The sequence below is a fragment of the Gorilla gorilla genome, chromosome 6 (genome assembly GCF_029281585.2).
Source record: "Gorilla gorilla gorilla isolate KB3781 chromosome 6, NHGRI_mGorGor1-v2.1_pri, whole genome shotgun sequence".
NCBI lineage: Eukaryota > Metazoa > Chordata > Mammalia > Primates > Hominidae > Gorilla > Gorilla gorilla.
Genome location: NC_073230.2, coordinates 83,602,406 through 83,616,575, shown reverse-complemented (window position 1 = coordinate 83,616,575; position 14,170 = coordinate 83,602,406). Strand labels below are relative to the sequence as shown.

The 14,170-nt window shown below is 54.3% G+C and overlaps 1 protein-coding gene across 10 annotated transcripts in view; it reads right to left on the bottom strand.

The window, feature by feature from the left end:
* The window catches only part of GTF2IRD1 (GTF2I repeat domain containing 1), a 148,561-nt gene that overhangs the window by 78,305 nt on the left and 56,086 nt on the right, over positions 1-14,170 (bottom strand). For 9 of the 10 annotated variants that reach the window (XM_063708145.1, XM_063708148.1, XM_063708146.1 and 6 more), the window contains exons 3-8: positions 11,514-11,655; positions 8,877-9,032; positions 6,139-6,322; positions 4,738-5,048; positions 3,175-3,264; positions 317-400 (exon numbers count right to left, since the gene is read on the bottom strand). In XM_063708145.1, coding sequence (XP_063564215.1) covers positions 317-400; positions 3,175-3,264; positions 4,738-5,048; positions 6,139-6,322; positions 8,877-9,032; positions 11,514-11,655 — 967 coding nt within the window. The remainder of the gene's footprint in view (positions 1-316; positions 401-3,174; positions 3,265-4,737; positions 5,049-6,138; positions 6,323-8,876; positions 9,033-11,513; positions 11,656-14,170) is intronic. The other variant, XM_063708151.1, reaches the window with a different exon arrangement.

Genomic DNA, 14,170 nt, shown 5'->3' with positions numbered 1-14,170 from the left:
TGACAGGCATGAGCCACTGCGCCCGGCCCCCAGATGGGTAATCTCTGTCCCCAACCTGTCCCGCTCCCTGCCACTGAGCCCAGGTCTGGGGCTTTGCCATCAGTTCCGCCCCCTGAAGAATCTGGAAGGGAAATATTGACACAACCACCCCCTACCCAGACAGGAGGAGCCCGCGACGGATGACATTAGCGGTGCCGGCGCGCGGGAGCCAGCATATGGCTCCCGCTGCCGTGTTGGGGAACACGAGTGATTGCCACGTAATGAGATGCTCAACACGGCTGCTGGGGCCACACGGCGGGCCGCGCCGCCCACTCACCATATCTGCTGTTAAACAGGATCTGCACACACTCCCGGAGCGTGTTGATGTCCTCGGTTTCCTTTATGAAGGCGTCCCACTTCTCTATCAAAACACAGGAGGCACAAGTGAGCAGGGCCCCACGGGACGGTCACACGCCCTCCACCGGCCATGACCACCGGGCTTTCACCCCCAGAGCCCCCGAGGCCGGCCCCAGCCCCCAGTCCTTCCACACTCTCCCACCTTGGACCATACACGAATTCAGGGTGCTCTGATGGTCCCCCGTCTGCCCGTTCCTGCCCTAACATTTGTCTCTGGCCTCTCCCACGGGTGTGGTGTCAGAACAGGCTCAGCCTGTCCATCCCGAGCCCATCCTGCCCCAGACGTACAGGAGGCTGGAAGAGCAGTCCCTTCAGCAGAAAAAGAGGTCGAGTCTTATGTTTTTTTTTTTCTTTAGATGGTGACTCACTCTGTCACCCAGGCTGGAGTGCAGTGGCGTGGTCTCAGCTCACTGCAACCTCTGCCTCCCAGGTTCAAGCGATTCTCCTGCCTCAGCCTCCTGAGTAGCTGGGATTACAGGGCACCTGCCACCACACCTGGCTAGTTTTTGTATTTTTAGTAGAGATGGGGTTTCACCATGTTGGCCAGGCTGGTCTCGAACTCCTGACCTCAGGTGATCCACCCGCCTTGGCCTCCCAAAGTGCTGGGATTACAGGTGTGAGCCACCAAGTCCGGCCTGAGGTCGAGTATTTTATTTTTTAATTTAAATTTTTTAAAAAAAATAGAGACAGGGTCTCACTCTGTTGCCCAGGCTGGACTGCAGTGGCACAATCATAGCTCACTGTAGCCTTGAACTCCTGGGCTCACGTGATCCCTCTGCCTCGGCCCCCCAGGCAGCTGGGATGACAGGTATGAGCCAACACTCCTGGCTGTGTTTTTTCTTTTTTTCTTTTTTACAGACAGGGTCTCACTCTGTTGCCCAGGCTGGAGTGCTGTGGTGTGATCATAGCTCACAGCAGCCTCCAACTCTTGGACTCAAACGATCCTCCCACTTCAGCCTCCTGAGTGGCTGCGACTACAGGTGCCTACCACCATGTCTGTCTAAGGGCTGAGTCTTGATCTTGAGAATCTAACCCTTGTACCTCCTACATCTGAGGTCTCACTCAGCACTGGCCTCGTTGGCTTCCCCCAAACTCTCAGCTCTGCTGGTCTCTCTCTCAAAACCTATGTCTTGATTGAATAATAACAAGTGATCATTGGTTCATTTATAATCAGTAAAAGTAACAACTTTAATTTGTTAAGTGCTTATCTGTGCTAAGTACTTTATATATATAATAATATCCTATTTAATTCCTTATGACAAGTTTTAAACAGAGATATTAGTCCCATTTTGCAGATAGGAAAACTGAGGCTCAAAGAAACTGAGTATCTTGCTTGTGATAACCCAGTGAGATTCTATCCCAGCTTGTGCCCCTGGCCCATGGGCCTGTCATGATGCTGTTCCATCTGGACATTCACATCTCCTCCCTGCCAGGGCTGGACCTTGTTTGGGGCAGTGACAGGTTGGGTTGTTGTGGGGGGAGAGGGTCCTCCATTCTGATCCCAGGGGACTGGGTTTTCTTTCTTTCTTAAAATTTTGTAGAGATGGGGTCTCACTAAGTTGCCCAGGCTGGTCTAGAACTTCTGGCCTCAAGCCATCCTCCCACCTTAGCCTCCCAAAGCACTGGGATTACAGGTGTGAGTCACCGCACCTGGCCTAGGACTGGGTTTTCTTACAGAACTTTTTCTGGAGGTGAGGCTGAGGCCCTCAAAGCAAAACTGCTGGCAAGTCCTACTGCATTCCTTCTCGGTATAACTGAATCCCAAACTTTCCTACACTCAGGCCTTCTGTGTGATACTTTAAAAATCTGTCCACTTTTTTTTTTTTTTTTAAATATATCACTGCCTTTAAAAGGTGGAGTTTAATTCCTCTCCCACAGAGGGAAGGCTGGATCGTGTTTCTGGCTTCTAACAGATAGAATATGACAGCAATTTCTAAGGATGGGTCATAAAAGCCACGTGGCTTCCTCGTTTCTCTCTTTTGGATCAATAACTCTGGAGGAAACCAGTGGCCATGTTGTGAGGATGCTCAAACAGCCCCGTCAAGGCTAGCCCACATGGTGGGGAAATGAGGCCTCCTACCAACAGCCGTGTGAATGAGCTCAGAAGCGTCTCCTCCCGCTCCAGTTGAGCTCTTGGATGACAGCAGCCCCAGCCGACATTTTGACTGCATCCTCATGAAAGACCCTGACCCAGCACTGCCCAACTCGGCCAGTCCCGAATTCCCAACCCCCAGAAACTGTGAGGCAATAAACACTTGATGTTTTAAGCTCCATTTTGGGGTTATTTATTTTATTTTTTGTTACAACTTTTTTTTAGAGATAGGGTCTAACTGTTGCCCAGGCTGGAGTGCAGTGGTGCGATCACAGCTCACTGCAGCCTCCAACTCCTGGGCTCAAGTGATCCTCCCGCCACAGCCTCCCAAGTAGCTGGGACTACGGGTAGGCACCACCACATCCACTAATTTTTCTTATTTTTTGTAGAGACAGCATTTCGCTACGTTGCCCAGGCTGGTCTCAAACTCCTGGTCTCAAGCAACCCTCCTGCCTCAGCCTCCCAAAGTGCTGGGATTACAGGCATGAGACACCATGCCTAGTTTGGGGTAGTTTATCACACAGCAATAGATAACTATTACACCCCAGTTTACTTGCAGCCCCTTGAGCAGAGCTGTTCCTCCTTTCTTTCACAAAGACCCAGGAGATACACTTCCATTTCAATAAGCACCACCTCCAACCTCAGATTCCCACTCAGGCCGGGGTGCTGTGTGGGCGCTGTCCTACCTGACTTGTCATGGACGATGGAGAAGAGAATGCGCTTAGAGGCATGGACGTTCTGGATGAGAGGCCCACCAGGCCCAGTGGGCTTCTGTCCTGGACAAGGGAGAGAAGGAAGAAGGTTCCAGGTGGGACCCAAGAGGGTTCCCCAGATCTGGCCCCAGTGCACAGGCCCTGGCTCTGGGGTAACAGCCTCATCTGCCAGGGACATCCAATAACTGATTCCTGTGATCACAAACTCAAGGCAAGGCCCCTGACCAGCGGTCTAAGACATTCTGCACCAGAATCTGCTAGCCGAAAGCCAGGTTAACAAGAAAGGGATGTCGGAGGTTACCTTTTCCAGGTAAGAACACTTGTTTTACATGTATAAGCTCGAAGCCCTGGTCAGCCCACATATTTGGGCTTTTTTCCCCCTTATAATAATAATAATAATAATAATAATAATAATAATAATAATGAGTATATATAACTTACAAGCACCTACTACAGGCCAAGCATTAGACCCAAACGCTTTTTTTTTTTTTTTTGGTAGAGATAGGATCTTGCTATGTTACCCAGGCTGGTCTCGAACTCCTGGGCTCAAGCAATCCTTCCACCTCAGCCTCCCAAAGAGCTGGAATTATAGGTATGCCTGGCAAGACCCAGCACTTTAATTCAGCAACTCTCAAACTTGAGCACATTGGAACCACTTGGCAGAGTTATCCAAAAAGACTACTGGGTCCCATCCCCAAAGCTTCAGATTCAGCAAGACTGCAGTGGTGCCTGAGAATATGCATTTCTAACCCTCTCTCAGGAGATGCTACTGCCACTGATCTGTCATTTAATCATGATAACACTTCTGGGAAGCAGGTACTGCTAGCATCCCCATTTTATAGAGGAAGAAACTGAGGCTCAGAGAGTAGAGATTTGCCCCAGGATGCCTAGCCACTAAGTAGAGGAGCCAGGATATGAATCCAGGTGCTCCTCACCTGCAGTTGTTCCTTTTGTCCTGTCCACCCCAGGACCTACTTCCAGGACCTACTTCCCCCAGTGCCCTTAATCAGGCTGGGTATGCAGTGGGTGCTCATTCAATTGGAGTGGGTCCTCATGGAATGCATGGGGATGACTAGTATGCTTACTTCCTTTATAGCATGTGATGTGGATCTCCCACTTTTGACACCTGAAATATCGCTGGTGCTTTTTTTTTTTTTTTTTTTTTTGAGACAGAGCTGTGCTGTCACCCAGGCTGGAGTGCAGAGGTGTGCAATCATAGCTCAATGCAGCCTCAAACTCCTGGGCTCAGGTGATCCTCCTGCCTCAGCCTCCCGAGTAGCTGGGACCCAGGGAGTCCTCGCAGGCATCCTCTTAGTCCAAGGCTAAGGACATCATTCACAGATGGCTGAGCAGAGACCCAAGGTCCAAGGGGGTCTCAGCCAGGACACCATCTGTCCAGTCCAACTCCCATGCCCAGACATGGCTCCTTCCAACCTAAGAGGGCCCAGGCATCCTGACCTGCCCTGGGAGGCTGTCCCCTGCATGAGTGACCTCTGTCCCACCCCCTAGACTTGGAGATCCCAGCAGCAATGTTACCACAACAGTCGGAGAAGTCTTGGGCACCGGTGGCCTTGGGCTCTGGCATGGGCCGACTCAGGCCCAGGTCGCTGGGGACAAGGGGGCAGGAAGGTGCTTCCTGCTTGAGCTCTCGGATGGCGTGGTTGGGGAGCGCCGTGCTGTACAGGAAGCTGGCCATGGAGGAGGAGGTGGCGGTTGGGGGCAGGTCCTGGGGTGGCACCTTGGGGGCCTGGCCATGCAGGCCACAGTCCCGTGACCCCTTGGGTATCAGGGAGACACCGTTCAGCTCCACCAGGGCCTTCGAGTCCCGCCCGCCATCCTCAAGTGGCCTGAGTAAAGGAGAGGACACATGGACAGCTTTGTACATCTGTTTCACACATTGCAGCTCTTCCCCCGAAAACCCCGCATCCCTGCCCTCTGCAGAACATAACAGCCCCATGAGGAGGGCAGGACAGGAGCTGCTCTTCCACTTCACAAGTGGGGATGCAGGCTCGGAGGTGGGAATGGTGTGCCCAGGGCCACAGAGCTAGGCCACCGGAGGACCTGGGCCCTGCCCCTCTGCTCCAATCCACTGTTCAGATCCCGCCAGGTGCGGTTGATTGCCTCCTGTCTCCCACTGCACCCCTCCCCTTCCTGCCTCTGCACTGCCTGGGGCACTTAGCAGAGATGGGTTCAACCTTAAGCCTTCAGGCTGCCTTCTTGGCTCTCCTGACAACTGGTACTGCCTCAGACCAGCCTCAACAACCTAATCTCCCCTGGATCCCTAATTAACCCCAGATTTACAACCTGAGCAAGCACAGGACATGGTCCTCCCATTTCTGACACCTAAAATGCCATATTTTTTTTTTTTTAAGAGATGGGGTCTTGCTCTGTTGCCCATGCTGGAGTGCAGTGACGCAATCACAGCTCACTGCATCCTCAAACTCCTGGGCTCAAGCAAGCCTCCTGCCTCAGCCTCCTGAACAGCTGAGATGACAGGTGTGCACCACCACACCTGGGTAGTTTTTTTTATTTTTATTTTTTGGCAGAGACAGGGTCTTGGTATGTTGCCCAAGCTGGTCTTGAACTCCTGGCCTCAAGTGATCCTCCCACCTCAGCCTCCCAAAGTGCTGAAATTACAGGCATGAGCTACTGTACCCGACCACTTTGGTGCTATTTTGTCCCAAGTCATGTCTCTTCAGGTCTCTCTGCAATGCAACTTCCCTGGGAAGACTTTCAAGGCTTAATGACCTGGCTCAGATCCTGTTCTATGACTTCGCTTTCACTTCACCTCCACCATCAGACTGGGAGCTTTCACCACCAGGGTCCCCCACGGGCATCTCAAGTCCCTTCCCCTCTGGCTAAGTGGCCTCCAGCCCCCGGCCCTGACCCGGCCCTGGCCCAGCCCTGGCCCAGCCCCGGGCCGGCTACCTCACTCACCTCTTGAGCTTGAAGCGGATGCGGTGGCTGTGTTCCAGGATGGCCATGAGGGCCTTGGGGTCATACTCGGCTGGCCTTCGGAAGGCCAGGCCCTCGGGCAACCCCTGCACGGCCAGCAGCCCTGGCTCCCTGAGCAGCCTCTCGTAGGGCAGTGGCACCACACTGGCCCTTCCCAGGGCCTCGCCTGTAGGGGAGAGTCCAGGAGAGGGGCCTGGTATGAGAGGGCAGCCAGGCTGGGGTCGGGGCTGCTGTGCCCCAGAGTGGGGGCAGTGCTGAGTGGCTCCCCTTGGTGCGGGGTTCCCATGGACCCCTCATAACTGCAGACTTTGTGCAGAATAACCGCCTGCAGGCTGGGGGTGGGTGGTGTGGACAAGGCCCAATTGTCTGCATCTGGGGGGCTGGGGCTCCCCCACCAAGCAGGTTACCTGCTGCCCTCCCCGGCCAAGCCCCTCTCCACTCTGGGCACCTGGCTGGAGGGGAAATCGGGGACTACAAGGGCCCAGAGGACAGAGCAGAGGCAGACAATCTGGTAGGAGAAAAGAGGGCAGAAGAGACGGAGAGGGGACTTGCATGAGCCAGGCTGCAAGGAAAAAGCTATAAGGGCTAGGCATGGTGGCTCACGCCTGTCATCCCAGCATTTTGGGAGGCTGAGGAGGGAGGATCACTTGAGGCCAGGAGTTCGAGACCAGCCTGGCCAACATGATGAAACCCCGTCTCTACTAAAAATACAAAAATTAGCCGGGTGTGGTGGTGCATGCCTGTAATCCCAGCTACTTGGGAGGCTGAGGCAGGAGAATCGCTTGAACCCGGGAGGTAGGTTGCAGAGAGCCGCTGTACTCCAGCCTGGGTAACAGAACGAGAATCCATCTCAAAAAAAAAAAAAAAAAAAGGTGTAGGGAGGAAGGGAGAGAGACCGAGAGGGGGGAGAGAAAGTAAGAAGAAGAGGAAGTGGAGAGGGAGCAAAAATAGGGGATTGAGAAAAAGACGGGAGAGGCTGGGCGCGGTGGCTCACGCCTGTCATCCCAGCACTTTGGGAGGCCGAGGCAGGTGGATCACTTGAGGTCAGGAGTTTGAGACCAGCCTGGCCAACATGGTGAAACCCCGTCTCTACTAAAAATATAAAAATTATCCAGGTGTGGTGGCACGTGCCTGTAATCCCAGCTACTCAGGAGGCTGAGGCAGGAGAATTGCTTGAACCCAGGAGGGGGAGGTTGTAGTGAGCCGAGATCACGCCATTGCACTCCAGCCTGGGCAACAGAGTGAAACTTCATCTCAAAACAACAACAACAACAACAACAACAACAACAACAACAACAGAAAAAGACAGGAGAGAGGAGAAAGAGACAGACTGAGAAGACGCAGGAACAAAGATGGGGGCTCGGGGGCACAGAAGAGGGGAGGCAGGCTGGGGACTGAGGACTGGGCACTGGGATATCTGTTGTCACCTCCATGCTACAGCCCCCACCCTGAGCCAGAAAGAGGCCCATCCTCTCATAGCCTCCTTGAATTCTGCCCAAAGTGGACAACGGGGACCAGGGCAAGGCGGGCAGGGGCACGGGGGGCTCTGTGCATGGGCCCTGCAGCTGGCAAAAGTGTCGACAGAGGCACAGCCAACCATGCGTGGCAAGTCCCCCATCCCAGGGTGGCCAGTGTGACCACCCAGGGCCTCTGGGTACCCCTCCTTCTGACATAAGAACAGCAGAAGTTTCCTCGCAGACCTTTGCTCCATAAAACCAAAGGCTACAGTAGAAGGGATAAAGCCAAATCAGAAATGAATGAGGTGGGACCCTGAGCACCAAAGGGACCTGCCCGATGTTTCCCAGGGCGTGTGAAGACCACCACTGGGGCCCTGAGGCCCTCTGCAACCTGATGCTTCCCAAGGGAGGCCAGGTCTCCTCTTCCTGCAGGAAACACATGGCTGAGCAATCAGCCTTCATTTAGTCATTCAACAAACATTCTCCAAGCACCTGCTGTTGCTGGGCTCTGAACTGTAGGCTGGAGACAGCTAGAAAGGGCAGACACAGCCCCTGACCCTGGAGAGCTCTTGGGCTGGAGAGGGGACAGGGCACTGTGGGTGCCAAGAGAGGGGCCTAAACCCACTGTGAGGGGGCTTCCAGGAACAGAGCCTCAGTGCCACGCAGGTGTCCGCCAGACAGACGAGGGGAAAGGCAGTCTCAAAAGATGTAACAGCGCGAAGTCCAGGGCATGTGAAATGCACCAGCGAGTGCTGGAGAACTGGAAGTGGTTCTGTAGGGAGGTCAGTAGGGCCCTGTCACCTAGTGGGAGAAGAAGGTGTGGAGGGGATGAGGATGGGTGTGTGGGCCCCTGTGCCATGCTCAAGGAGATGGGGAGCCCCCGAAGGCTGTGGAGAGAAGAGCTTCATTCATGATCAGACTTGTGCTTTGAGAAGATACCCTTGGTTGCAGGGCAGGTGTAGAGAGCTGGTCTGGAAGCAGGGAGACCGTGGCAAGCCTGGGGCTATTTCTAGGCGAGAGGTGGCAGTGACTTGAGCCAGGGCAGGGACAGTAGGGGTGGAGGTTTGGAAAACGACTGGAGCAGAACATCTGTGTCTGGGAATGCAGAGATGAGGAAGGGCTGGGGTAGCCAGTACCCCCATGCCTTGGGGTCTGGCTTTGCCCAGGGCCCATAGTGGGACAGGAGGGGGCCCCCTCTGCTGGGTGGGGACCAAGGCTCCCACCCTCCCTGGGGCCCCCAAATGGAATGAGGAAGGATCTTACTATAAAGAACATCAAACACCTCCTCTACCATCTTCCGCAGAAGGTACACATCTGAGCCATGTTCCAGGGAGGACCGAGGGAGGCTACGGCCTCCGCCCTCGCCCCGCTGCACCTTCTTGGGGTGCTCTGCCTCCGGATCCTTCCACGGGGGCCCTCCTGTGGGACACAGAGCACGCGAGGCCACAGTGAGCACCCGTCTCACCACCTGGCCTTCGAGCTGGGATGTCTCTGCCCTGTGCTGAGCCGCGGAGACTGGCACACAATGTGATACACAAGTGAATGAATGAATGAAGAATTAATGAGTGAGCAAGCCCTATTCCAACCACCCCATTGAGGGCCAGGGCTGGTCATCTCAGAGTTCCCAGTGCCTGGCCCAGGGCTGGGCCTCACCTCTGGTCACCTCTAATTTGCTGTGTGACCTTGGGTTAGTCCCTTCTCTCTCTGAGCCTCAGTCTGTGAATGTTCACGGGAGGCCAGCTATTCCAGCTCAGAACTGAGGTTCGATGAATGTTCCATCTGTGTCTTTCTATTTTTTTTTTTTTTTTTTTTTTGAGACAGAGTCTCGCTCTGTTGCCCAGGCTGGAGTGCAGTGGCACAATCTTGGCTCACTACAACCTCCACCTCCAGGGTTCAAGTGATTCTCCTGCCTCAGCCTCCCGAGTAGCTGGGATTACAGGCGCCTGCCACCTTGCCCAGCTAATTTTTGTATTTTTAGTAGAGATGGGGTCTCACCACGTTGGCCAGGCTGGTCTCGAACTCCTGACCAAAGTGCTGGGATTACAGGTGTGAGCTACCGTGCCCGGCCCCATCCATGCCTTTCTGTGCTCTGACACGAACACTGTCTTGACCAATCTATGCCCCCGTTTTCTGCTCTGCCGGAGGGAGAGAAAACCCTCCGGCAGAGGGTTGGGAGGCACCCCCCAACCCCTGCTCCAAGGAGGCCGTGGGTTGCAAACAGCAGGTTCATGCCAGGCTGGGCCAGGGTGGGGACCGGAGAGTGTTGGTGGATCCTTGGGGAATGTTCTAGAAGCTGCATTGGAAAGGAGATGAGAGGAGGGGCCTGCGGCCCCCTCCCAGCTTGGAGCCTATTCTCTTCTGGGATCTGCGGAGCTTGAAATAAACCAGCCGAGTTCCTGGTGCTATAAATAGCGGCTCTGCGTGGCTCTAGAAGGCAGGTGCACCGCCTCAGGCTCTGGGCGGCTGGGGTGCCACACGACCTGCTGCTGTCCACTCTACCCGGCCCAGTCCCCCATCCTGGCCCTGCAGAAGGTCTAGGCTCTGAGGGCTGAGGGGGGTGGGGGGCTGGCTGGGGATGCAGCTGCAACCCAGTAATGCTAGGCCCAGCGCTGGGGGATGCCCTTCCCTGAAACAGCTGATCTTAGGGGTGTGAGGTGAATACTAATAATAGTAACAACAGCTGGTGTCTATTGAGTGTGAACCAAGTGCCAGACACTGCCCTAAGTGCTTGCAAGGTACCAATTCGTTTAACCCTCAGACCCACCCGTTCTCCCCTTTCACAGATGAGCGGGTTGAGGCACAGCAGTTGTGGACCCAGGCGGCCCGTTCTCTTAACCTCATGCTATACCATGGTTCTTTTGAGATGGGGACTCACTGTCACCCAGGCTGGAGTGCAGGGGTGCCATCGTAGCTCACTGTAGCCTTGAACTCCCAGGCTCAAGTGATCCTCCTGCCTCAGCCTCTCAAGCAGCTGGGACTACAGGTGTACACCATCAAGCCTGGTTAATTTTTAAATTTTTTGTAGAGACAGAGGCCTTGCTATGTTGCCCAGCCTCGTCTCCAACTCCTGGGCTCAAGTGATCCTCCCATTTCAGCCTCCCGAAGTGCTAGGACTACAGACATGAGCCACTGCACCTGGCCTAAGATGTTAACCGCGACTATAGCCATGACAGTGCCTGCCCCCTCAGGTTGATGTCAGGGTAGGTGAGTTAGCATCAGAAAAGATACTATGCACAGCAGGCATTCAATAAATCTTATTGGAACATGGCCAGGCATGGCGGCTCACATCTGTAATCCCAGCACTTTGGGAGGCTGAGGTGGGCGGGTCACCTGAGGTCAGGAGTTCGAGACCAGCCTGGCCAACAAGGTGAAACCCCGTCTCCACTAAAAATACAAAATTAGTTGGGCATGGTGGTAGGTGCCTGTAATCCCAGCTGCTCGGGAACCTGAGGCAGGAGAATCACTTGAACCTGGGAGGCGGAGGTTGCAGTGAGCCAAAATTGTGCCCCTGCACTCCAGCCTGGGTGACAGGGCAAGACTCTGTCTCATTAAAAAAAAAAAAAAAATTGTGTTGGAATAAGTGCATTTGGTCCTTGTGTTCAGAAATACATAGTTAAGAGGAAGAACTGAGCAGCAACCTTGGCCTTGGTGTCCCCATCTGGAAAAGGCAGATGGAAGTGGCTGGCTCTGGCCTACCCTGGGGTTCACCCAGCCAGTCTCTATCAACTCAGGGGCTGCCTCAATAACACCACATCGGGAATCTCAGACAACCTAGCTTGTTAGGTTCACTCCCCACACACCGCCACCCTGGCTAGACAGGGTTGGGGACCCAGAGATGGGCTAGAGTGCCTGCCCTCGGGAAATGGCGGGCCCGGCCCTCCGGAGCCGTGGGGTACTCACGGCAGAACCTGAGGAAGTCTGACTGTAGCTCCTTCCGGGCATTCAGGAACATTCTCCCCTTCTCTGTGCCCACCACAAAGGCGCTCTCATCGTGCACGGCGACACAGGCCACCTCGGCGTTCAGTTTGGACAGCGCTGAGCACTGTGGGAAGGGCAGGCTGTGTGAGCGGATACTCCGAACACCTCTAGTACCCACTTCGGGGGTGGGATGTGAGCTCCCAGCTGCGTGAGACCCCAGCAGCAGCTCCAGGGACAGACGGCCCCTCTACTGTTCTTGGTCTCAGATTCTGTAGTGGGACTGAATGAAATGGCCCTGCAGGGATTGGCGATGGGGGGCTGGAGGAGGACAAGTGTCCTCTGCTCCTCCCTCCAAGGTCCTCCTCCTTGGGGTAGGCCCCCCTTAGCCCCAGCCCCAGGGACAATGCTGTGCTGGGTTTTCTTGGCCCCTCTCAAGTCCTGGATGAGGAGGAGGTGGGAAGAACTGCAGGACAGGCGGGGATTGGACAGACTGGGGCTGCAATCCCACCTCGGCCGCTTCTGCTGTGGGACTTGAGCAAGTCACGTCCCTCCTCTGGGCTCCAGTTTCCACATCTGTTTTGTTTTTTGAGACACAGTCTCACTCTGTCGCCCAGGCTGGAGTGCAGTGGCATAATCTTGGTTCACTGCAACCTCTGCCTCCCAGGTTCAAGTGATTCTCCTGCCTCAGCCTCCCGAGTAGCTGGGACTACAGGCGCCCGCCACCACGCCTCGCTAATTTTTGTATTATAAGTAGAGATGGGGTTTCACCATGTTGGCCAGGCTGGTCTCAAACTCCTGACCTCAGGTGATCTGCCCGTCTCGGCCTCCCAAAGTGCTGGGATTACAGGCGTGAGCCACTCTGCGTGGCCAGTTTCCACGTCTGTAGAATTGGGGACAAGCAGCCCAGTTCCACAGTGCCACTGGGCTTGGGTATGGGGATTCAATGGTTGGAGGAAAAAGATCTCTAAACTGGGACACCCTATATGGGTATACAGGCAGCTGGCTATCCTCATGGCCTCAGAGTCGAGGTCTGCAGCCCCATAGCCCAGAGGCCTTAATGTAGGGGGTCCCTGCAACCAAGACCACCAGCATCTCAGGTCTCTGACCTACCCCACCAGGAAAACCCTGACTGTGAAGCCTGTGGCAGGCAGTTGTGCCTAATAAATGCTGGTTTTCATCTGAGTCAGGTAGTGCTGGCAGCTATAAAGTCTGGCTTCCAAATGCAGTTCTGTGCTGCGTGGCCTGGGACAGGTAACCTCTCTGGGCCATAATCTTGTCTATTGTGCCAGCCCCAGCCTGGAGTCGCTCTGGTTAGGAAGGTGCGCGCGGCGTGGGGCCAGGAGGCCTGTCCTCCAGGGTCCCTACTGGAAAATTAAAACACAGGGCATTCATTTTCTTCTAAGATGAAAACAAAAGCTTGCTGTTCCCTTTCTGCGCGGGAACACTGTAGACTATTAAAAAATAAAACAAATAAATCCAGCTGTTTCTCATCCATCACAGCTGAAAGAGCTGCTTCATCCCACAGTCACCGCTCAGCTGAAGATGCCGAGACCATGGCAGAAAACTCACCCACCTAAAGGCACCCAGAGCTGGCGGGGAAGAGGATCTGAGATTGGGGGCGGGTGACGAAGGCACATCCCTTCAGCCCACCCTCCCTACAGGTCACCAAAAGACCCTGGCATTTGGAGGAGGCTGGACTTAAGTTACTGCTAAGCAAATATCATTGTCACCCATGAGGGTCCCTCAGGAAACCCTTAAAAGGCCCAGGGATGGGGGAGCCTGTCTTGTTCTCACTGCTAGGATAACTATAGGGTCATGTGCTCCTCCAAGGAGGCTCTGAAACACTCACTAGACCACTGCTCCCAAGTAGAACTTTTTTTTTTTTTTTTTTTGAGACAAAGTCTTGCTCTGTCACCTAGGCTGGAGTGCAGTGGCACGACCTCGGCTCACTGTAACCTCCGACTCCCAGGCTCAGGCGATTCTCCTGCCTCGGCCTCCCGAATAGCTAGGACCACAGGCATGCATCACCATGCCTGGCTAATTTTTGTATTTTCAGTAGAGATGGAGTTTCACCATGTTGGCCAGGCTGGTCTCAAACTCCTGGCCTCAAGTGATCTGCCCCACTCAGCCTCTCAGGGTGCTGGGATTATATGCGTGAGCCTTTGTGCCTGGCCAACCCAGTGTAACTTTCTATGACTACGAAAACATTCTACCTCTGCACTATCCAATCCGTAGACACCAGCCACTTCTGACTACTGAGCACGTAAAATGAGGCTGGTGCAACTGAACAACTGAGTTGTTTATTTCGTTTTAACGAATTCGAATTTAAATGAATCAGGGGCAGTGGCTCACACCTGTAATCCCAGCACTTTGGGAGGCTGAGGCAGGTGGATCACCTGAGGTCAGGAGTTTGAGACCAGCCTGGCCAACATGGTGAAACCCCGTCTCTAATAAAAATACAAAAAAATTAGCCAGGCGTGGTGGCGCACACCTGTAATCCCAGCTACTCGGGAGGCTGAGGCAGGAGAATCACTTGAGCCCAGGAGGCAGAGGTTGCAGTGAGCCAAGATCACGCCATTGCACTCCAGCCTGGGTGACAGAGCAAAACCCTGTCTCCAAAAAAAAAAAAAAAAAAAAAA